General features: G+C 47.6%; 1 protein-coding gene across 5 annotated transcripts in view; it reads left to right on the top strand.

Annotated features, from left to right (window-relative positions):
• Positions 1-1313: 1313 nt before the first annotated feature.
• The window catches only part of Slc38a1 (solute carrier family 38 member 1), a 71875-nt gene continuing 49894 nt past the window's right edge, over positions 1314-23294 (top strand). Inside the window, exons 1-3 of one of the 5 annotated variants that reach the window (XM_052160263.1) lie at positions 1314-1971; positions 2158-2278; positions 19997-20212. In XM_052160263.1, the coding sequence (XP_052016223.1) occupies positions 20091-20212 (122 nt within the window). In that variant the 5' untranslated portion in view covers positions 1314-1971; positions 2158-2278; positions 19997-20090. Of the gene's footprint in view, positions 1972-2030; positions 2284-3049; positions 3346-19996; positions 20213-23294 lie in introns of those variants that run through there. The other 4 variants (XM_052160264.1, XM_052160262.1, XM_052160265.1 and 1 more) reach the window with 4 other exon arrangements.

Here is a 23294-nt window from a genome sequence, read left to right as displayed (position 1 = left end):
GAACCCAGACCCTCCTTCCTCTGCTATGTATGTGTTGGGGGCCTCACATCAGTTGGTGTATGATGTCCAGTTGGTAGTCCAGTGTTTGAGAGATCTCGGGGGTCCAGGTTAATTGAGTCTGCTGGTGGCTCATTTACCTACTTGGGGTGACTTAGTCGCAATCGAAACAAAATCGTTAATTTCGACTTCCTTTAGGAAGAAAGGTGAAAAGAATGGACTTTTGGTGTAAACTTACAGTGTTACTGTAATGTGTAAGTTTTGCATAGGAAGAAGGTGCAACAGGACAAAAAAATAAAAACAAAAACAAACCAAAAAAACCCAAAAACCTGCATGGAAAAAAGACGACGCTGTATTTGAGGAAGAAACTGTACTGGGCGAGGCTGTCCTTCTGTTTGCAATGACCTTCCGGTTTTCAGGCATATTCAAGAACACACCTTTCACTTGTTTCTTTGGAAGCCAGTGTTTAACTCTAACCACGACCATTTACTGGCATTGGAAGGGAGCAAGAGTATTAGCCACTAAAAAGCTTAAATCCTGGTTGCCCCCTCACTTTCCCAGTCGAATCTGAAAATCTGTACACACTGCAAAACAGCATTACTCAGCCTCTTGAAAGGCTCCAGGTAAAGTCATTTTGAATTATGATTCAATTGCCATCTCTTGTTTTGATGGAGCCGGAAGATGGCTAATATGTTGATGGCTAACTTTATGTTTAAAATCTCTGTGCTTAAAGCAAAATTAGACCTCCAAATGTTAAGGGCTGCTAAGGGTTAATCTTTTATTACTATTAGTGTGTGTGTGTGTGTGTGTGTGTGTTTAACTGCTCCTGTCTTCTGCTTCTGTCAACAAGCTTGCAAGAGAACAAATTGTAGCTTTGTAGCCTTTGCCTTTATAAACCCCTGGCTGAGGTGCCTGCGTGCTGCATTCAGAATCCCAGCTCGGCGCCAGTGTCTGAATAAAATTATCTTGATTAAAATTTATTAGTGGTTAGGCTGATGAATCTCTGACCCGACCCATAACAGGAGCCATCCGGTTGAGAGGGGCTTAGGCTTCCACGCCGCAGACTCCGTGGTAGTGGTGGTGGTGTCATTGGCTGGCGCGCAGGTGGGATTTCCTGTCGCCATTTTAAGGAGAAGCGACTGTGCCAGCCAGTCAGTTAAGAGACTGCACCTCAGACAAAGAGTGGGGTTAGGAGGAGGAACCCAAGGCGGATGAGGCTTTCAGCCTGGTCTCTTTTCAAGGCCCAGCAAGGGTAGAATCACGTGGTCGGGGCAGCAGGGCTATTGGTGCAGACCCTTTGGGTTACTGTCACACTCTGAGTCCCAAGGGCTCCCCCAGAGTTGCTCAGGTGTCGCGGTGGGAGACGGGAGGCGCTTTAGCTTGCTGGTTCGGGACGCCAGGTTTCCAAAGCTGTACCCCCACCCCCGTCCCTTAGCTGGCCACCACCTCTGGGTCGCGGGGCTACCCTCACGCTGCTCCCTTCCCACAATGCAACTCCGTTCGCTGAGACCCTGGCGTACCCCAAGAGACGGCCCCCTGCCACCGCCTGGGCGAGTGAGCCGCTCCACCTCCAACCCCGAGGGTGCGGGTGCGGCAGCTGTGGCCCAGCTGAGGCCCCGGGAGGGCGCGGGCAGGTGCGGGGCGGCGCGCAGCCTCCGTCTGCTCGGGCAGCATCAGCGCGTGGCTCGCGCATCCGCTCGCACTGCCCTTCCTGGATGCTCGGTGTCCGCCAGCCGCGGTCGCCGTGCGGTCGGGCAGCCCGTGGGGGAAGAGGGGGAAGAAGGCGCGGCGACCAGCGGCATGTGACCCGCACCGCTCCGCCGTACGCAGCTCAGCTCGGCGGGCGCGCGGGCAGGGAGGGATGATGGTCTGAAAGGCCGCGCTCCTGTCCCCAAACTGCAGAAGAGAAAGGGCGACGCGCCCCGCGGTAGCCAATGAATCAGGCTGGAGCCCCTCCGCGCCGGGCGTGTGGATGTAAGTGCGAGGCTGGCGGGCAGAGTGTGGGTGGGGGGAAACTCTGATGCAACCAGCCCTGGGAGGAGGAGGAGGAGGTGGAGAAGGAGGAGGAGAGCTGCGGCCACGCCACTCTGCTGAAGGTCGCCTGTAACCCGGCCTTTTTACCTTCCTCCAAAACCGCCACGCGGATCCTCCCCTGCCCAGTCTTGTAGACCAGGGGCCACCTCTCCCTAGCCAGACCTTGACACAAAAAGGACATCTCTCTGCCGGGGACGGCCTGGAAGGGCGGACACTTCGGCGGCGTCTTTCCCTTTTATTTCTCGAGGTAAGGTGCGTTTGGAGGGCAGAGGGACCGGCGGCTTGGAGGGAAGGGGAGTTTGAACAGGAAGGGAAGGAGGTAACTCAGCCTCCATGTCTTGTGGACCCGGGCAGAGCGCCGCGGCGCCTTTCTAGAAGGCAGAGCCTGTGCCCTTCCCTGAACGCAGGGACCCCAGATTCCGCCCTTGCGTACCGTGCCTTACTTTGTAGACCTGGTTTGATGGTGATGGAGTGCGGCACCAGATCTGGTTCCATTTTCGAGGTTTAGGGACCAAGCATGCGATGTGAGGGGCAGAAGGTACACCGAGGAGTGAATCAGTCTGCATCCTGGGACTGGCCGGGCAGCGGAGCCTCGGAGACCGGCTCCCCAGCGCCGTAAACAGGTGCACGTTGGCTGCACCTCCTCGGGCTCCGACCCTGTCTCCGCTCCGATTAGTGGGAGGATGCTGGCAGTGACTCACTTTCCTCTCCCTCCCTGGAGGCTCGGAATGAAGAGCCAGTGATAGGCTACTTCCTTTACGGGAGCCGGGTCCAGTGGGGCGGGAGAACAAAAGGCCACTGCTTGCGCAGGACCCTTGCGCCCTAGTCTCCCCTCCCCCGCACCTGGCCCCAAACATTGCGGCAAAAGGCTTTTAAACTGGTCGACTCCACGCGGGGAGGAAAGCGCGCCGGGATCTCTTGCAGCCCGCCTTCATCTCCCCCAATCCCCGAGACAGTCCGGGTGCGGGGCTGCTCCGTACCCTCGCGAACCGCACGCGGTTCCCGGTGCATCGCCCGCCTCCGGGTTTCGGCCCAGCAGTGCTCGCACTAGACACGAGTGCATATGGCGGCAAAAGGAATTTCGCGGTAAGCGCGTCACGCCGCGAACTGCCTTTCACAAAGCTGCCTCGGGCCGAGGAAGGTGGTGCTTACTCCAGCCCTTTGTGTCTCGCTCTGCGGCGTGCACCCGGGCTCTCACCAGCCTGTTCCATCGGTGGGAAACACACTGGCTTGGGGGATCGCGTTCTAGTCTCAGACGGATAGACCGTGTCGTACGTGGAAGAGAGGAAAGGAAGGACCCTCTGCTAGAAAACGGTATGCGTTTGAAAGATTTGACACCTCCGCGCTTTTTTTTTTTAACTTAAAAAAGAATACAATGGAGAGGGGGGGGTATAATTGTATGGTTTGCAGAACGCAGGGCTAGCAAGGCTGTAATTTGTCACCTTGATACGAGAAACAGTGCTGCAACTCGTGCTTTTTCTGACGTCAGAAGGACAACGGAAATAAAACCTGAGCTGGCTGGCCTCATTGTCAAATAACTCACCCTATAGGAAACTGGCAAGTCCCGCCACGGTTCGGGTCTGGTATTGCTGCCTAACCTCTGCCTTAAAATGACTTGACTCTGCTGTTGAGCTACTTAGTTCTCAGTAAGACTGAAAGCAACGGAAACGCGGCCTAGTTTGATTGAGGCTTTGATCTTAATAGGGCTTTTTTTTTTTTTTTTTTTTTTTTAAAGAACAGGTGTTGAATAATTAGGGATGCTGTGTAGCAGGCAGCAACTAATCAGATCAAGTTCCGGCTTATGTGCAATGTCCATTTCAAAAGGAAACAGACTATGGATGAATGCAAACAGAAATGCCAGGTGTTCAGTTCAGGTTGGGAAGAAATGAGACAGAGTCATGTGAATCCAGAGGATCCTTGAGATAGGGGACCCATTAGGAGGGGTTGTGCGAGGGGTGGCTGTGTCTTCCTTTCTTAATGAGGAGAAAGAATTGTCTGTGGGAATAATTAGGGGGAGATTTTCAGAAGAAATTCTGCTTGCTGCACCCTGGGCTGCCTGTAATTCAGCAGATACGTTAAGTAGATTTGAAGACACTTTCGAGTCTTTAAACTTTGCTGCTTCTGTACATTATTTTTTTTAGCCTTGTTTCATGGACTGAGGATTATGATGGGGAAGCAGCGGACTTAAAGCCTGGCATCTCTCTTTTCTCCTCTGATGCCAGGAATGCGGGAATTGCTTAATAAACTCTTGCTGCTTTGTGACCTTGGCAAGGTAGCTCACCCCCCCTTTACCGAGGGGCTGATCATCTCTTTTTCCTATTTTATAATTGGTCCTCTTCCCTTAAGTTTGAAACATTGCAGTCTTTCTGCTCTGGTTTTCTCTCTTACCATGGTCTCTACTTTTGAGCAGTGATAGGGCACTGAAAATGTCCCTTACTTGTCCTTTTGTCTGCGTCCCCAAATGTGCAAACCCATCAAATGGACTGTTGGGAATTAGGAACTGTGGGCTGGGGAGTCCCTTGATGTGTCTATGGCTGTGGGAGGAAGAGGCCAGCATGCTTAGGAGCCAGGGAGTCGGCTGAGGCGCTGTAATGGGCACTCAGTTCTCTCCTTGCTACTCAGGTCCCTAGCTCTGTCTGGCACTTCCACGACTTTTACATTGTATCCTGTTTTTAAAACAGTTCGAGTTTTGTAAGGCCCTGGCTCTCCAGTGAGTTTTCCCCCCTTGTTTAGAAATAGCCTGGATTCTTTCGCCCAGTATCCAGAACCCTCACCTCTTTCTCTGTCTCCCAGGTGACATTGTCTTTCTCTCAGGGCACACTGCAAATCCTCCCTGGTGCCCGGTATTTTTCTGCCCCAGTGGCTATGTGGCTTCCAGAGTAGAATGCCTACTGAAATTCTGTATTTAGCCTGGTCGGGGTGCTATTTTTCAACCTCTTAGAAGTATTTAGTGACTCCTTCCTTTTTATAACTTTTTTTTCACTCTGGGTGTCACGCCAGGTGGTAGGACAGAGATGGTAAGGCTTAGCCAGTAGCTCAAATCTGCACACCAGGCCTTGCAGCTTAATGGCCTTGGGAACTTGGGGCAAATTGTTGAATGTCTCTGAGCTTCAGAATTTGCCCCCTCTTTTATTCAATGAGAAGAACACTCGTGGTTATTGAGTTATCCCAGAGATTTCATTAAGATGTGGACGATGTGAGGGTACTCACTCTCATTTGTACCGTTTGACGGCTTGGTTATTGGTTTTCTGGTGATCATGGGTTTCAAGCCAGCCCTCCATGGCAGAGGAGTTCAGATTCCTAGAAGCTGGTGTGGCAGTGGGGAGTCGGGTTGGAGACGCGAGAGCCTTACTTCCAGAGAGGTTGCCGTAACCTATGGGCAACTCAGGTTGAAGCCTCACTCTCTCCATCGAGTTGCGCTGGAACAATGAGAACCAGCTGGGAGACTCTTTGAACAAGTCAGAGTTATTCAGGACTTCACTGTCCACGTCCACTGCCATGCGCTGGCTTGTTTGTTTGTTTGTTTGAAAGCGTTTCTCAGCCTGGCTCCTCAGCAGACTCAACCTGTATCTTTGGAAATCTACTAATTTACAGATTCCATCTCCAAAGATTCAGACAGATCAGACAAGAGAATGAAAAGAAAGCAAAAACCCAAGCCAACCAAACCGTGCCTGGTGATTCTAGAGTAGTTTAGACTTAAAAGCAAAGCCCACAAGCCGAGCATCAAATTAAACGTGTGTGTCACCTCATGAATTCTTAGCAAGGCGAGGCTGTGAGCTTGACTGACTTTTCCCTTGGATTTTACTAATCATCCAGCTGCTGACATCATGGGGCCCTGGCCTCGGGTTACAACGTGTGGCCTGTATTGTCCCAGGCTGGGAGGTCCTTCCAGTGAGACAGCCAGGATCACATGAAGATGTAATGTGAGGATCTCAGTTTCCATCTCATGCAGTGACGAAGGAGACTGGAAAGGAAAAGGAACGGGATAGGCTGTGGCCTTTGGCATGGAAGAAAGGGGCTGATGGGAGAGGGCGGGGCTGATGGGAGGGGCGGGGCTGATGGGAGGGGACGGGGCTGATGGGAGGGGCGTGGCTGAGGGAAATGAGCCCTAAGTTGTAGTTCTAGTTGTGATTGCAGACTGGTGAGCAGGGCCTGAGTAAGCTTGTGGGGATATTTTGTGTGATTACATTTTTCCTTTTAAGATTATTTGGAGTTAATTGCTGGATAAAAATTAGGACCTCACGTCACATACGGATTTTCAGCACTCTTAAAATAATGTCGGTGGGTGTGGTAGCACATGCCGTTAGTCCCAGAATTCTAGAGGAAGAAGCAGGAGGATCTCTGTAAAGTCTGGATTATGTAGTGGGTTCTAAAACAGTCAAGGCTGCGCCGTAAGACCCTATTTCAAACAAAACAAAACCCTAAAGATTGCCTTGTTCCTTTTGCTGATTGGAGGGACCCGAATAAGACTGGCCTTCTCCAGTTCTGTGAGCCTACACTGTGTTGTTAATCTGTCTCGCCTGTCGGGACACATGGGCTGCATTTGGTCTTGCCTTTACTCTCAATCTGTAGATCTTAAGGCTGGCTCCCCATTAGAATCCTCGGGAGGGCATTTAAAATACGCATAGTTGGATCCGGTCCTAGACCCGTGGTGTGTGAGGTCACTCTTTATCTCTGATTTCCTTTTTAAGTTTCCTGGGTTGTTCCCAGTACCAGCTAGAGTGACAGGAACTGGCCTTGAGTCAGAAGTTGAGATGGATCCATACGTTCTTCTTAGTTAAAGTTGACCTGTAAGCAGACAGATCAACCTGAGGGGGTGAGAACTGGGACAGAGCATGAGAGAACATCAGTTCATTCAACCTCCAGAGACCCAGAGAGGGAAAAGGAACTGTTCAGTTTCTGCATCATCAAGTGATCTTTGATTGACAGTGTGTCTTTGGGACTTTCTTCTCTTTTCAAATTGAGGTACTTAAGGGTATCTTTGTTAAAAAGATCTAATTTTAATATGCCACTTTAGGGTGCTTTTAACCCCTCTACATTTGTGATTTTCCTAGGGCATTTCCTTAGGACTTGGCTGTCAGCTCAACTAGGGGTTAAATATAGCATAACTACTGACCACTGCTTTTAGTAGAAGATTGGTCTTTAATCACAAATATCAGTGTAACTAAACACGCATACACACAGAATAATGCTTTTCTTTAGAGTGTTCACAGTTGTTTTTGACTGCTTACATTGTGGTAAGTCTAGAAATCCACTTTCAGTTACTGAGAGTTTTACTTGTATTGGTAGTCACACCAATGGACTTCCTGCTCAGTGAACTCCAAATGTTGATCTTTATCATTATTATTACTATTATTATTATTATTATGCAGTAGTATAGCATCTTTTTTCTTACGTCCAAAGTTATATGTTAACTTGACTTTCTATATCAAAGAAATCAGTGCCATTTTGAAACATGTAAATACAGATGTTAATTCATAGATATCATAGCCTAGGCATGTTGAAAGCAGAACCTTGGGTAATGTGTAGGGACCTGAACAGTCATAGAATGCAACACGTACTGGAAGATGGCAGATAGTGTGGGCGCCGTGTAGAGAGTCTGTTCTATAATTCAGTGGCTAGTTGCCATGGCCCCAGTGACTGCCGGTGCATGTTCTTTTAATTTTTGTTTGTTTGTTTGTTGTTTGTTCTGTTTTCGAGACAGGGTTTCTCGGTGTAGCCCTGGCTGTCCTGGAACTCACTCTGTAGACCAGGCTGGCCTCGAACTCAGAAATCCGCCTGCCTCTGCCTCCCAGAGTGCTGGGATTACAGGCGTGCGCCACCACCGCCGGGCTTCGGTCATGTTCTTAATGAGCCTTCTTTACCACTGGGCTGCCAGGCCATCAGTCTCCCTCCCTTTTGAGCCACATCCGGCCAGGCCTCCAGGAGGCCTCCAGTGACCCCTCATATGTGTAACCAGACAGGTCTCCAGACTTTGCCAAATATCTCCTGATGGGCAGAACTCCTCCCCACCGAGACAGACAGCTTTGATGAGCTTCCTTCTCTGGACTTTTAGAAGCCTCACAGAGAATCTTAAACCTTCCAGCACTGTGGCAGGGTATGATGAAAATGCCTTCCCTGAAGCTGTGCTTTCAGATGCATTTTCTCATACCTGTCCCATCCAGATTCAGTCTAAAGGGCGTTGTGTGTAGGCTCGTGAGGGCGAACAGGGCTGTCTGCGGTTCACACTCCCGGCTTTTATGTCTCTCTTCTGGAGAAATTGTATGGGTGAGAATCACTGTGTGTCTGCAGACTTCTCTGTAAAAAGACTTCCATCATTTCGAGAGTGAAGGAGTGTCTACTGGGCCACGTACCTATGAGGTCTGTGTGTTACCGTGATATCGCTCCCCCATAAAACGGAAATTGCAAAAACAACAAACAACAACAAAAAGAAAAAAAACATCAAAAACAAAAACCAAAAATCATTATTATAACATCTGAGTCCTTGACCCAAGGCAGTGAGTAGTCTGCACAGCGGACATGTATGCATCCTTCCAGAGGTTCTGAGTTTAATTCCTGGCAACCACATGGTGGCTCATAACCTTCTAATGGGATCTGATGCCTTCTTATGGTGTGTCTGAAGACAGTTACAGTGTACTCATATAAAATAAATAAATAAATAAATAAATAAATAAATAAGTAAAATCTTTAAAAAAAGAAAAGCAAGGTCCTATTCCAGTTTGCACAGGCAGGATGGGGTGTCTTGGGAGGGTATGGACAGGAGGGGGGCAGCCTGGAAGCGAGCAGACCACTGCCGGAGTGCAGAGTTCCAGCACGGGGGTATGGGGTGGGGAAAGAGGGGGTTGTGATGGATTTACACTTAGGATCAAGGAATCGCTCTGTACACATTTGGGAGAGAAGGAGGCAAGGTAAATGCTTTCCAGGAGAATCCTTTTCAGCAGTTGGGAGAGCAGAGGGTTCCAGAAGTGGTGTGAGGAGAAAAAGGTGGCCGGGCAGAGTCAGGGCTGTGAACTGTAAGGGAGGAGGGGAAGGACCGGCCTTTAGGAAGGGACGCTGGCAGGTGGTGGTGGTGGTGGCTGATTCCGTAGGTTGCTTTAAAGTGACAGCCAGGTTGGAAGTCAGGTGATCTGTTCAGCTTCCAGTCTGTGCGGTGATGGCTGGCTGTGGCAACCGGCCACGTAGACGGGTGTAGCCTGCAGCCAGAGACCTAAAGAATTTATGGAAATTTCTAAGCGGAAGGAGCTGATAGTCCTCCTCTCCTCCCCCTCCACTCTTTCTACTGATGAAACAAACCCAAACAAAACCTTGTTTTGTGCTGAGGGACACGATCAGGACCAAGTAGAGTTTGGAAAGGAGGTCCGAGGTATTTCGTGTAAATCCCAGTTTAGCAAAGGAATTATAGTCTAAAATGAAAGAAAGGAGAACTGAAAGATGCTTGTGGGATGAAACCCTACACCCCGATGGAGAGTTTGGAATGTGCTGGAAGGGCAATCACTGAATTAGACCTGCCCTTAGGGCATATGGGGGAGGGGCCACTGGTAATAGACTTGCCGCTGAGGCAAAGATAGGGAAGACTGACAGACAGACCACCTTTTGCCTTGGTGAGGAAAGAGTCATTTTAACTTGACCTAACCATGCAGCTCCTGTCACTATGAGGCATGGCTAGACCATGGGATTCAGGACTGTGCCCAACAGTTTATGTCAGCGTGTACAGCTGTAGTCACCCAGGAAGAGGGATCTGAATTTTAAAAAAGGCCGCCCTAACACTGGCCTGTAGGGAAGTCTTAAGCATTTTCTGCTTGTTCTTTTCTTTGTTTCTTTTTCTCCCCCCCCCCCCATCCCCCTACACATTTTTCCCAGGTTCCACTGTGTATGCAGCCTTGGCTGTCCTCAAACTATCTCTACAGGTCAGGCCGGCTTTGAACTCCTAGAGCTCCACCTACCTATACTTCCTGAGTTCTAGGATTAAAGGCCCATGCCACCACCACTCAGCTTGTCTTAGGGTTCCATTGCTGTGAAGAGACACCATGACCAAGGTGACTTTTCTAAAGGAAAACATTTAATTGGGGCTGGCTTACAGTCTCAGAGGTTCAGTTTATTATCATCAGGGAAGAACGGCAGTGTGTAGGCAGACATGGTGATGGGGGAGGAGCTGAGAGTTCTACATCTTCATCCAAAGGCAGCAGCAGGAGACTCCTCTCCACCGGAAGCTCCCGTTCACAAGGGGCAGAGTCTGAGATTAGGACCCTCAAAGCCCACTCTTGCAGTGACACACTGTCTCCAACAAGGCCACACCTCCCAATAGTGCCATTCCCTGGGCCAAGCACGTTCAAACCACCATCTGGCTCAAACATTTTCTTGATTAGTGATTGATGTGGGAGGGCCCTGCCTACTGTCTGTGATGCCACCACTGGTCAGGTGGCCCAGGGTTATATAAGAAAGTAGATCTAGGAAGCACTGGAGAGTGAGCCCGAAGCAGCACTTCCCCACTGTGCTCTTCACTTCCTGCTTCCAGGTTCCTGTCTTGAGTTCCTGTCCTGACTTCCCTTCCTGATGGAGTGTGATCAGGGAACGTATGCAGAAACCAGCCCTTTCCTCCCAGATGTTACGGGATATTTGATGAAACTGTGAATCAGGAGATTGTGTTGTTTACTAGAAAAACCTGTTCTCAGTTGTATTGTGACTCAGCCTTAGTGCACACCTTTAATCCAAGAGCTTTCTGCTTAGATATTGTAAACAGGATTAAATAAAGTTCACTATAGGTCAAGAGGTGGTTAGAGCAGCCAGTCACCAGGAAGGAAACGTAGGAAAACCATAGAGAGTAAGAGGGAGTCCGGATAGAGAGACCCACAGGAAATAGAAGGGAGGGACATTCAGTTTGAAGGAGGCTTTTTTGAGACAGCATGATAAGAAATTGCTTCCTGGACATGAGCTGTGCAAGAAGGTTAGCTGGGTGTTTTCTGTGCCTCTCTGAGCTAGCAGGCTCTCACCCTGGCACGGGGCTCCAGAATCTTCATTGGTTAAATCGAACAATTGAGATTTCGTAAAAAATATAAAACAAGCCAGTTGTGGTGGTGCACACCAGCTGGAGTTACTGAAGGAGGCAGAGGCAGGAGGATCACGAGTTTGAGGCTAGTCTGGGCTACACATTTTGGGCTGGAGAGATGGCTCAGCAGTTAAGAGCACTGACTGCTCTTCCAGAGGTCCTGAGTTCAAATCCCAGCAACCACATGGTGGCTCACAACCATCTGTAATGAAATCTGACGCCTTCTTGGTGCATCTGAAGACAGCTACAGTGTACTTAGATATAACAATAAATCAATCTTTAAAAAACAAAACAAAAAACAAAAAGAACCCAGAGATGCTTTTGGTCTTGGTGTTTTATCACAGCAAGCATATCCCCAACTAAAGAGCAGGGTCCATTTCCTAGATGGGGAAGCTGAGGCAAGACAATTTATCCTGGCCTCGTATAGCTCTTTCATGGTAGAGCCAACTGGTCAAACATGGCATCCGGGGATTATAAAGACCAGGGCACTTATCTCAGGAAGGAAAGTTCTGGACAGGTTACACAGCAGGTTAGGCATCCTGAGAGTGCTGGGCAAGAGGCAGAAAGCTTGAGAGGAAGAAGGATGCTCGCTTCTAGCGACACTACAGCCATTGGCATCGGCTGCTCTGGGATCTTAGGCGAGAGGAGACAGCCTGCTCTGTGCTCTGCTGCCTCTTGCACTCTCTCAGCATTTTTCTTCTTCCTGTCTTCCAAGGATCCCAAGTTTGGAAGATTTCAAATTGTCAACATTAAGGTTTTAATGGAAGTACTATATGCAGCCTACTATTTGGGTCTTTGTTTTGGTTACATTTAGAGCGTGTATGTGTGCACACAGGCACACAGGGTGTGTTGCCACCATGTGCATTTGAGGGTCAGAGGACACGGTTTGGGAGTAAGTTCTCTCCTTCCACCAGGTAGGGGAAAAACTCAGGCCATTAGGCTTCTGGTGAGTTTGTTAATTTTCCTGTCCTAGGTCTTTGATTCTTTTTTTGGTTTTCTGAGGCAGGGTTTCTCCATGTATCCCTGGCTGTCCTGGAACTCACTCCATAGATCAGGCTGGTCTTGAACTCAGAAATCTACCTGCCAGGGCTGGAGAGATGGCTGAGCGGTTAAGAGCACTGACTGCTCTTCCAAATGTCCTGAGTACAATTGCCAGCAACCACATGGTGACTCACAACCATCCGTAATGAGGTCTGATGCCCTCTTCTGGTGTGTCTGAAGATAGTTACAGAAATCCACTTGCCTCTGCCTCCCAAGTGCTGGGATTAAAGGCGTGCGACACTACTCCCGGCTGATTTTTTTTTCAGCTTTGTTTTGTTGGAGTATTGTGGATCTGTGTGTGGGTACCGAGTATCGCGGATCTGTGTGTGGGAATGCGCATGTGTGAGTGGGAGTCCAGGTGTCGTATCCCTTGGTGCTGTGTCCTGATGTGGGTGCTTGGAACTGAACTCGGACCCTCTGCTCAATCTTTGTGGGGTTTTTGTTTTGTTTTGTTTTGCCTTCCTATGTAGACATGGCTGGGCTAGAACTCACTGTGTAGACAAACTGAATTTGTAGCAGGCCTTTGCCTTGGCCTTCCTCTGCTGAGATTACACAGGGTGCTTCTCTTCTGGATTCATAATGATCAGGTCCTGTGTGTAACGGCTCTGGAGGTAAGCTGCCTTCTATACATTTTTACCCAGTGACATGTGACAGTAGATGTGATATAATAATGATGCCTTAATTGCATTTAGACAAGATAACCCAACTAAAAGTAAGATACTGTAAGTAGTAACATGATTAGTAGCAGTAATAAGTTATAAGATTATGTAAGTAAGGCATGGTTAACTTGCTTAGTCTATGTGGGGCCTTTTCAAATAACATGTGTATAGAGACAGATCATTATAGCTAAAGTGCAGAAATCTGGGACCCTCCAGTGTGTAAACGGGCTCAGCTAGTTAGTTGTAAGGAGAGACGACTAGGAAGTAAAGACCATCTGTCTGTCTGTCTGCCTGCCTGTCAGTCTGTCTGTGTTTGTGCAGAGTGTCTGTGTGTGTGCATACGAGTGAGTGTATATGTGTGTGCGTGTGTACCTGTGTGTGTCTCTGTGTGTATGTGTGCAGCATGCATGTGTGTGTGTGTGTGTCTTACCATTTCCACATCCAGCCATCTGTGGGCAGTTCCCGTGTTTTTGTGTCCTGGCTAGCGTCTCGACTATCAGAGTAAGGCCTCGCTGAACACAGGAGTGCAGATGTCCTCAAGAAGTGGTGATTTCATTCCTTTGGGCGTGTGCCCAGAAGAGGGATTGTTGGGTCATATGGTGATTCTATTTTTAATTTTTTTTTAGGAATCTTAATGTAAATTTCCACCTACAGTGCACAAGGACGCTCCTTCTCCACACCCTCCACAACGCTTGCTATCTCTTGAGTTTTTTGACGAGTGTGGTCCTACAGGCATGTGAGGTTGTAGCTTCTTGCAGCTCTGATTTGCATGCCCAGGCTCAGTGCTGAGCCCCTCCCATGATTCTCTCAGTTGTTGACACGCACACTTTGTTAGGCTTGTTAACACGTCCTCAAACTTAGTTAATGGTTAGGGTGGACTCCGGGTGTTGAGCTAAGATTCTAGCATTCTTTATCATCATCATCATCATCATCATCATCATCCTTATCATTTCTTCATAATAAAAATAAAACAGGAGCGGGGGGGGGGGGGGGGCTGCTCCACCAGAGGAACAAAGTTCATTTCCGGGCAGCTTGCAACTACCCATAACTGAGACAGCCAGCCCCTGTCCTAGTGCTAAGTAAGCGTGACAGTACTGTCCCCAGTGTAAATAGCACCCCCCAGCCTTAGACACACAGTTCAAGTCCTGATCTCCCCAGGTCCTGTCATCTCTCTTCCTTTTTCTTTTCTTCACTTCCTTCCTTCCATATGACGCATACAGTTTGTGAACATGTATATTTCCGAAATCTTCCTGGACAGTGTCTTTGCTCTGTCCTCTGTCATGCAAAATGTTTTATGGTGTGCTAACACCCTATATGGGATGCCCTTGCTGGCTTAAACAGGCTCCAGGTGACTTACAGCCAGACAGGGTCCTGGTATGTAATGCAACACAGAGACATCTTATCAGGTAGTTTCCTTTGATGCTGTGCTGCAGTGTAGCAGGACAATAATTCTTGTCTTAAGAACAGTGTGAGAGTGGAAAGGGGTGGATGGGAGAACAGGGGGAGGGAAGAGGGCTTATGGGACTTTCTGGGAGTGCAGGGCCAGAAAAGGGGAAATCATTTGAAATGTAAATAAAAAAATATATGGGGGAGTGGGGGGGAAGGAACAGTGTGAGACTCTGGTAAGGATCATAAATGTTCTGTGCTGAGTATGATGTGGTTTCTAACTATTTTAAATATGGAAGTGTAGTAACTATAGTTAGGTTAACATCGTATGCTGCTTTATGTAACTATACAGTCTGACTGATGCATGCGTGCATGCGTGTGCTCATGCGTGTGCATGTATGTGTGTGCATGCATGCTTGTGCATGCTGTGTCTGTGTGTGTCTGTGTGTGCACATGTGGATGTCAGAGACAGCTTTTGGGATTGGCAGTCCCAGGCACTGAACTCGGCCATTAGGCTCTGGTGGTCTTGACCCACTGGCGTGACCCACTTTATCTCTTTGGGCCATCTCTTTGTTTTTTGAGACAGGCTCGCTCACTGAAGCTAGAATTTACTATTTCCACAGGGCTGTCTGGCCAGTGAGCCCCAGGGATACACTCATTTCCTCCTGCTCCCCTGACTCCTGGACCCGATGCTGGGGTCATAGGCAAGCTGGACAGTGGGGACCTGAACTCACACCTTCCCTCATGCCCTGAAGATTTTCATTTCCTTTCTCCTTTGAATCAGAGTCTCTCTGCGGCAGTCTGGACTGGCCTCACACTCGCTATCCTTCTGTCTGTCTCTCAAGTTCCAAATCACATGATAGGCAAACACCTTAATGCTAATAATTGCTTATCTTTCGGGGAAATTATGATGTGTTTGTGTGTCTGTTAAGTCCAATCTGAACTTCCTTCCTCTGTTGGCCAACTGTTGATTACTTCTGCTGAGAAGTCTCAGCTCAGGCTCCATATCTACCTGTCAGTCTCTCTATCAAGCATCTGAACTTCAGCAGTGACAGTGTGGATACCCGTTCGTGGGCATCAAGCAGTTAACCAGGTGTTAGCAGTGATCTTTGCATATATACATACACATACACATACATATATAGTTGGTACCAGGACCCCTGAAACCTGTGACATCACATAGGTGACAGTGCGATCTACACACCTGTTGCCAAGGCAATGGCCACCATATTCCCAGAATCCACTTGGTTCACCTCCCACCTTTACCTGTGACCATGTCACCATCCATATATAAGAGGAACACCCCTCCCTTTCTGTCTCTTCCCCCCACCCCCCTTTCCACCGCCTCCTTGTCCTTTCCTCCATAAACCTCATGTGGAACGGTTTGGCCTGGTGTGGTCTTCCTGGAGCCGCCACCCAACAATCCCAACAAATATAGTTTGCTTTGTTTTCTTGAGACAGGGTTTCTCTGTGTAGACGTGGCTCTCCTGGAACTCACTCTGTAGGCCTCAAACTCACAGAGATCCACCTGCCTCTGCCTCCTGAGCTCTGGGATCAAAGCCAAGCACGGTGGTGCCCATGTGTAATGTCGTCACTTGGAAGGTAGAAGCAGAGGATTTGGAAGTTCAGGGTCATCCTCAGGCAGCCTACGTGCGACTGTCTTCAAGCAAAGCAAGACAGAACACAAACCGAAAACACACACACGAAGAAAATCTCCTAAGGATGCGTGTGAATCTCAGTTTCTCGAGTGTGTATACATTTACATACCTAGTCACCTTACATTTGACAGAGATTTATTGAGGGGGTACCTGTGAGAGGCAGCATGTCTCTACAGAAGAATTCTGGAAACTTTACATCGATTCCCAAACTGTGGTGATTGTTGCTTGCTTAGAACAGATAATGTTTTGATGTTTTCATCCATTTGTAAAGTTGTCTTTCACACAAAACCTGTATTTTTTTATTAGTGAGGAACTAACGTTTTTGCATAGGCATGTGGTCTATGTGTATGTGCGTGCGTGCGTGCGTGCGTGCGTGCGTGCGTGTGTGTGTGTGTGTGTGTGTGTTTGCTCACTTTCATGCGTGTGGAGGCCAAAGGTCAGCCTTGACTGTTTTTCTCAGTCCCTTTTCCCCTTTACCTTCACTGAACCCGGAACTCGCCAGTTCAACTAGACTGGCTGGCTAGGGAGTTTTGGGGATCCACCTATCCCAACCCCACCCCCCAGCTCTGGGATTATAGATATAAGCAGCACACACAGCTTTTCCATGAAGACTGAGGGTTCGAACTCACGATTTGGCTCCAGAACTTTAGAAAGACACTTCTGTCCTTCTCAGCCCTTATAATCTGCTACTCCATGAAAAAAAGCAGGTTAAAAACAATGTAAAATCCTCAGCATTAAACTAGAAGGGACGTTGCGGGGGGCAGAGATGGAAGAGGGAGGCGTGAAGGAAGACAAGGAGGACGGAGGGAGTCTCCAGCCTATTTTTAGGTGGTGGAATTTCTTTCATGTTTGTTCTAGAGTCTCCGTCAAGTATGTGTTACTCTCGGGGAAGAAAGGGAATTTGTGGTTCAGTCCGAATCACTTTCCTATAACCCTGTCTCAGGTCCCTGAAGGTTTGGTATTTTCAACATTTTTAAGTCTCCATCTTTAAGACCTCACTGGGTCCTCAAGTAAGTAAGTGAGAATTTGCGCAGGTATTTCCCCAGCACAGCCCAGGGGAGGGGGAGGCAGGATGAACTTGGCTGATGTTTTTGGTTTTCATCTTCAAGAATGTGTTAGGTTTCAAGGAGACTTTGTACCTGGGAAAACTTGCCCCTTATGATGAACTTGTACTGACTGGTGTTTTTGTGGTTGTAGTGGGTGGGGTAACGTTCACTTCCATACATGACAGGTCAGTGCCATTTGCACTACACACACACACACACACACACACACACACACACGCACACGCACACGCACACGCACACGCACACACACACTTGATATGCACTCACACGTGTGCATACACACAAAGAGATAACAGGAGAGGTTAGCTTCAATCAGCAGACTCCAAATTTCTTACTAATCAAATTCTGTCCTTAGAAAATCCCTGCCTGCTACCCTATTACCTTCTAGTTTGGAGAGAGAAAAACTCCTTAACACAGATTGGAAATGTCACCCATCCACCCCTCTTCAGGCCCATAAGCTCACTTCAACAGCCTGTCAGGCAGTGTTAGAAGCAAGAGTGAGAGACACGAGTCTAAAAATTACCCAGTTTTCATCAAAGGAACCCCAGATGTCAGAGCGGGGTCCCGCCACTTGAATGCACCCAGCTCTGCATGGAGAAGACAGGGCTTCCATTGCCGCTGTTTGAAGACCCCCCCCCCAAAGCAGTCAGCGCCAGCTGCACTCAACCGCCCCCTCCTGGCTCCCTGCCTTCCCAGAGGCACTTGGGGCAGCAGGAGAGAGAGGCTCAGAATGTGCTTTTGTTGTAAAAGTTTAATCACCTGACACCAGAAGATTGTCCGTCTAGATGGGAGACCTGGAAGGAACTGGATTATTGTGTGGTTTCCACGTACAAAGAGATTATGCCCCAAACTGGGTACTTCTGTGGCTCCATTAGCTATCACTGAGTAAAAAGGCTTCCTGGTGCATGCCAGCCACGGCATCTGTATAGGCATATCAGATTTCCCTTAACCTAGGATGCTGTCCTCTTGGGGTTTTCAGAAGCAGATAATGTATCAAATATTCTCAAGGAGGTAGAAAATTTGTTTATTTGCGTTATCTTCTTTAAACCTCAATTTTATTTTTTACCTTTATCTAATTTACAGTTTCCTACATGAATATTGTTATTTACATAATTTCCACTCCACTCCCAGAGGGGTTGTGGTCTCCCCACAGCCCCTCCCATGCTCCTTAGTCCTCAAATTTGTGACTTCATTAATTATTGTTTTTACACACACATATCCAAATACAAGTACATCCTGCTGTGTCTATTTAATGTTGTACGTCTGTCTGTCTGTATAACTGACCACTGGGATTGGATAACCTTTTGAGAGAGGGATGCTCGTCCCTGGAGGAGACTCGACTTCCTCTCATACAACAGCCATTAGCTGGTAGCTCTTGATCTAAGCCAGACGGTTCTCAGTCTGTGGGTCCCAGCGGCGGCCCCTTTGGGGATGGACAGACCTTTCACGGGTTTGCATATCAGATATTCTGCATATCATATGATATTTACAGCACAATTCTAAACAGTCTCAAAATTACCATTATGAAGGGCATCAGATCCCATTACAGATGGTTGTGAGCCACCATGTGGTTGCTGGGATTTGAACTCAGAACCTCTGGAAGAGCAGTCAGTACTCTTAGCTGCTGAGTCATTTCTCCAGCCCCCTCTCCGCCCCCCCCCTTTTTTTGTTTTTATGAGACAGGGTTTCTCTGTATAGCCTGGCTGTCCTGGAACTCACTCTGTAGACCAGGCTGGCCTCGAACTCAGAAATCCGCCTGCCTCTGCCTCCCAAGTGCTGGGATTAAAGGTTTGCGCCACCACCGCCTGGCCCTCCTTTCCCCTTTGATGAAGAGTCTTTTTAAGTCCCTTACTGTATAAGGGGATGTCACTCCAGCCCCTCATGTCTGCAGTGTCACCTGTGTCACCACCCCTGGTTTGCATGTGAGCTTTCATTTACCTTTGTGGCTGTCCTTTTGATTTTAATGCTGCGACCCCAAATTTCTTTTCATATGTTTTGTTCGTGGCACCCCAGGACCACTATGCCACTGCCGCCGACCACATGAGGGAAAGTAAGACCTCTGATCATCCTCCATCTCCGATGAGGAAATAAAGTAGTGGGTGGATTAACCAAAGTCCTCCGAGTATGAGTTTTTAATCCCCTAATCCCCTGACATGGACTGATTTCACTGAAGATTGACTTAATCGCTTTCCGTTGATGTATAAACTATTTGGTAAATTCCAAAATAAAATTTGTCCGGGTTATAGGTTGATCCCTGGTGATTCTGTTTGTTGATTTCTACTCTCATCCTACCGTGATGGGCTTGTGCCCGCGCCATGAACAGCGCATTAAAATCGCCGAGCCACATCCATTTAATTAGCTACTCATTAAATTTTAAATCTCTCATTTGTTTATGGTTGGGGGACACACGTGGAAGTCAGAGGCTGCTGCAGGCATTGGTTCTCCTTCACTGTGTGTGTGTCATGGGACTTGAACTCAGATACTCAGGCTTGGTGGCAAGTGCCTTTCACTCGCTCAGGTCATCTTGTGACCCTTCACGTTCATTCTAAACGTGGGTTCATAAAAAGAGTGTGTGTTTCCTGACACTAACTTGGAGTTTCTCTTTTCATTTTTTCAAGGGTTTAAAGGATTTTTTAGTTCTATTTACTGGTTGATCAATCGATTGCTTGCTTGCTCAATTGATTGATTGTGTATTAGTACACCGTCACTCTCTCCAGACACACCAGAAGAGGGCATTGAATCCTGTTACAGATGGTTGTGAGCCACCATGTGGTTGCTTGGATTTGAACTCAGGACCTTCAGAAGAGCAGTCGGTGCTCTTAAGCACTGAGCCACCTCTCCAGCCCCGTAACTTGAGGTGTCTATAAATGTGAGCTAAAGGTTATGGGATGTGTCTTATTCCATAGTAGAAGAATGGAGGGAAATGTGTAAAAGCTGTAAAAATTTAGAGATAGGCTTCTTGTTTTCATGCGTCTGCTAGCAAAATCTAAAAGTGTCATTTCTTACCTAATTTATTATTTGTTTGTTTTTCACAGCGGTTTGTATATCATTGAACACATTGAATAGAATATCTTCTATTCGTTTAATAACTGTTTTGCTCTGTTTTAGGGGTCTCGGGCATCTGTATTTGCTGCTGCCTGCTACTAAAGATCCTCAGAACAGAAGAAACTCGGATTGATCTTTTGACTACAGACACCCGAATATGATGCATTTCAAAAGCGGCCTGGAGTTAACGGAGCTGCAGAACATGACGGTGCCCGAGGACGACAATGTCAGTAATGACTCTAATGACTTCACGGAAGTAGAAAACGGCCAGATAAACAGGTGAGCGCCTTCCCCTAAGTGCCACCCTCTGAGGGAACGGCTGGAGAAAACTATTCCAGTTTTCAGTGATTTGGGTGAATCGTTTGCTCACTAAAGTTATGCTTCCTTTGAAGATGCAATTTGAATTTCTTCTGCAACATCTGTAGCACCTCGTCTGGAATGGCAGATGAGGGGAATAGAAGAGTAATTTATTCATCTTCTCAAATCTTTCAATCGAGTCTAATAAAAATGTATAAATACATTGGACTCCAACCAGCCAACACTTCTCAAAGCCCCATGCCTGTGAGTTAGACTGACTGGAAGTTTACCACATCTCATACCCAAACTCGCGCTGTAACCATTGCTACTTGTTTTAATTAAGAAACCACTTTAAGTTGTGTTTGTGTGTTATATCTACAGATGAGTAGAAAATCTGAACCATCATTCTGAACGTCATGGGAAGTTTGGGTTTTAAATAACGATAATGATAGCAATAGATAAACTCAAATAGCTCTGGGAAGGACTGTGGGAGAGAAAAAAGGGGGGTGGGGTGGGAGGAGTGAGGGCCAACCTGGTACAGGTCCTTCTCATTCTTGAGTGTCTGACTGCTGTTACCAGGGTAGAACCAAATTTATTGATTTTTAAATGACTTGAGATCATCCTGGGACACAGTGACTTTTTATCTAGTTTCTATGCACCCTTAGCAGGAAGCCTTCTCTCAGAATTTTAAATGCGTGTGTGCGTGCGGTCATGGTAAGGTTTGGTGACAAGTGCCTTTTCCTGGCTGGGTCATCCCATCAGCCCCGTGGGACTGATTGTTAGAATTCTATCCATGTTATGCTTTGTTAAGGCCACAAGGAGACAGGGATGTGGAGGATAAAGGCACAGCCACAAGCGGGCATCTTTGTAGAAATCATTTCTGACAGTGTGGAGTACATGCTGATACAGCGTGATTATTTCTGCTCCCTTTCCCTTCCTGTGGTGAATGCTACGCCCCTAATGCAGAGGCTTCCTTGTGTCCCAGTGTGTTCACAGGGTTAGGTGATGTTTCTTTTCTTTTCTTTTTTTTTTTCTTTTTTTTTTTTTTTTGGTTTTTTGGATTTGGTTTTGTTTTTTTTTGTTTGTTTGTTTTTGTTTTGTTTGGTTTTGTTTTGAGACAGGGTTTCTCTGTATAGCCCTGGATCTCCTGGAACTCACTCTGTAGACCAGGCTGGCCTCAAACTCAGAAATCCGCCTGCCTCTGCCTCCCAGAGTGCTGGGATTACAGGCGTGCGCCACCACCGCCCGGTATGATGTTTCTTTTTATTGGAATCATTTACTTACTCCTTCCACCTTTTCAAGCGATAGTTAATAGGTTAATAGAGATTAATAGCTAGTTAATAGTTGACAGTTAATAGATTGTCTGTATGCAAGTGTGTGCATATGGGTGCAGTTGCCTCGGGAGACCAGAAGAGGGCGTCAGTTTTTTTTCAGGAGCTGGAGTTACCTGCAGTTATGAGCCTCACATGAGAGCTGGGAATTGAAATCCGGTACTCCAGAAATGCAGCAAGCATCTCTCTGGCCCCATAACTGACTTTTTACCACCAGCACCAGCACCACCACCACCACCACCACCACCACCACCACCACCACCACCGTTATTTTGATTTTTTTGAGACAGGGTCTATCTATGTAATCTTAATTGACCTATCTGGAACTCACTATATAAACTAGGCTGGCCTCGAACTCATGGATCTTGATTTCCAAGTGTTTTGCTTATACTGCCATGACTCCTTAGACTGTGATGCAAAACAAGCATCCTGCAAATGAGAGAGAATTCACCAATCAAGAGGCCATCATGAGCAGTCTAAATCTGCCTCTCTATCCTTCTTTGTGTGACACAAGACTGGGCCTTTGGCTAAACATCTGGGTTGTAATGGCTCCAATAGCCCCACGCTGTTTGTGTCCTGTAATTCTTCTGACCTGAACCTCATGGTGGTAAGTGGGACATTCCGGTTTTTTAAACAAAGCTACATTCTCAAAGCAAGGTTACCTTAAAGTGAGTCATTTATAACACTCAGCTTGGAGTCCACCCTTGAGTTTTATAAGTTCTACTTACAAACTGTCGGGTTTTTAGGTGACTGTCACTTGGCAGTAGCTGGAAGGAACACCCCTGTTTGCCCAGACTTTGGCCTCCAGTGGGGTGAGCTCACTTCCCCACAGGTGGTGAGGAGCCCCCAGCTGCTGCAGGAGAGCAGTCCCTGGCATTTCAGGGAGCTTTTCCCACCCTCTGAACGTCAGCACCATGTCCGTCCGTCCATTTGTCTGTCTGTCTATCCTCCCTTTTTCTTTCTCTCCTTCCCTTTCTCTCCTTCCCTCCCTCTCTCCCTCTGTCCCTTCTTTCCTTCATCCTTCCCTCCCTTCCTTTCCTTCCTTCCTGCCTTCCTTTCTTCCCTCTCTCCCTCCCTTTCTTTTTTCCTTCCTTCCTTCTTTCCTTTCCTTTCCTTTCTTTCCTTTCCTTTCTTCCTTTCCTTCCTCCTTCCTCTACTTCCTTCTTTCTGTCCCCCTCTCTTTCTTCCTAAACCCCATCTCTTGTCCTTTGACATAACTCACAAGTCTTGCCTCGTTTCTAAGTGTGTCTGTCTGTCTTGGCAGTCTGAAGACTTGAACTCAGGGCTTCGTGTATGCCAGACACCAGCTTGACCACCCAGCCCCAGCCCCGCCCTTACTTCATACTTTGGCAACTAAACACAAAATATGACCACATGAAACAGATAAAAGGAAACACATTAAAAATAAAAATAAAAACCAGTCAGTTTCACCGAAGGCCCCATCGAGTGGCCTGCCTTTGGTGTATACCGTATTCCCTGTTCAAGTGCCGCCCGCCCTTGATCCTTCCTGTAGCTGGCCCACGTTTGTGGGAAGGCGGGGCTCATTGTGTATTCGAAGGGAAGTAAGTTTTCCTAGCACTGAACTTCTCTCTGTCGGGGCCTCTTTGTAGGGAAATGGAGAAGACATTTAAGATGATACTGATGTTGGTTGACATCTCCTAGTTCATAGGTTTGCCTAGACGCTAACCCAGATACAGTAAGATTCCTTTCTGAGGTTTAATTAATCACAGAGT

Source organism: Apodemus sylvaticus, chromosome 17 (genome assembly GCF_947179515.1).
Source record: "Apodemus sylvaticus chromosome 17, mApoSyl1.1, whole genome shotgun sequence".
Taxonomy (NCBI): domain Eukaryota; kingdom Metazoa; phylum Chordata; class Mammalia; order Rodentia; family Muridae; genus Apodemus; species Apodemus sylvaticus.
This window is presented reverse-complemented; position numbering and strand designations above follow the sequence as displayed.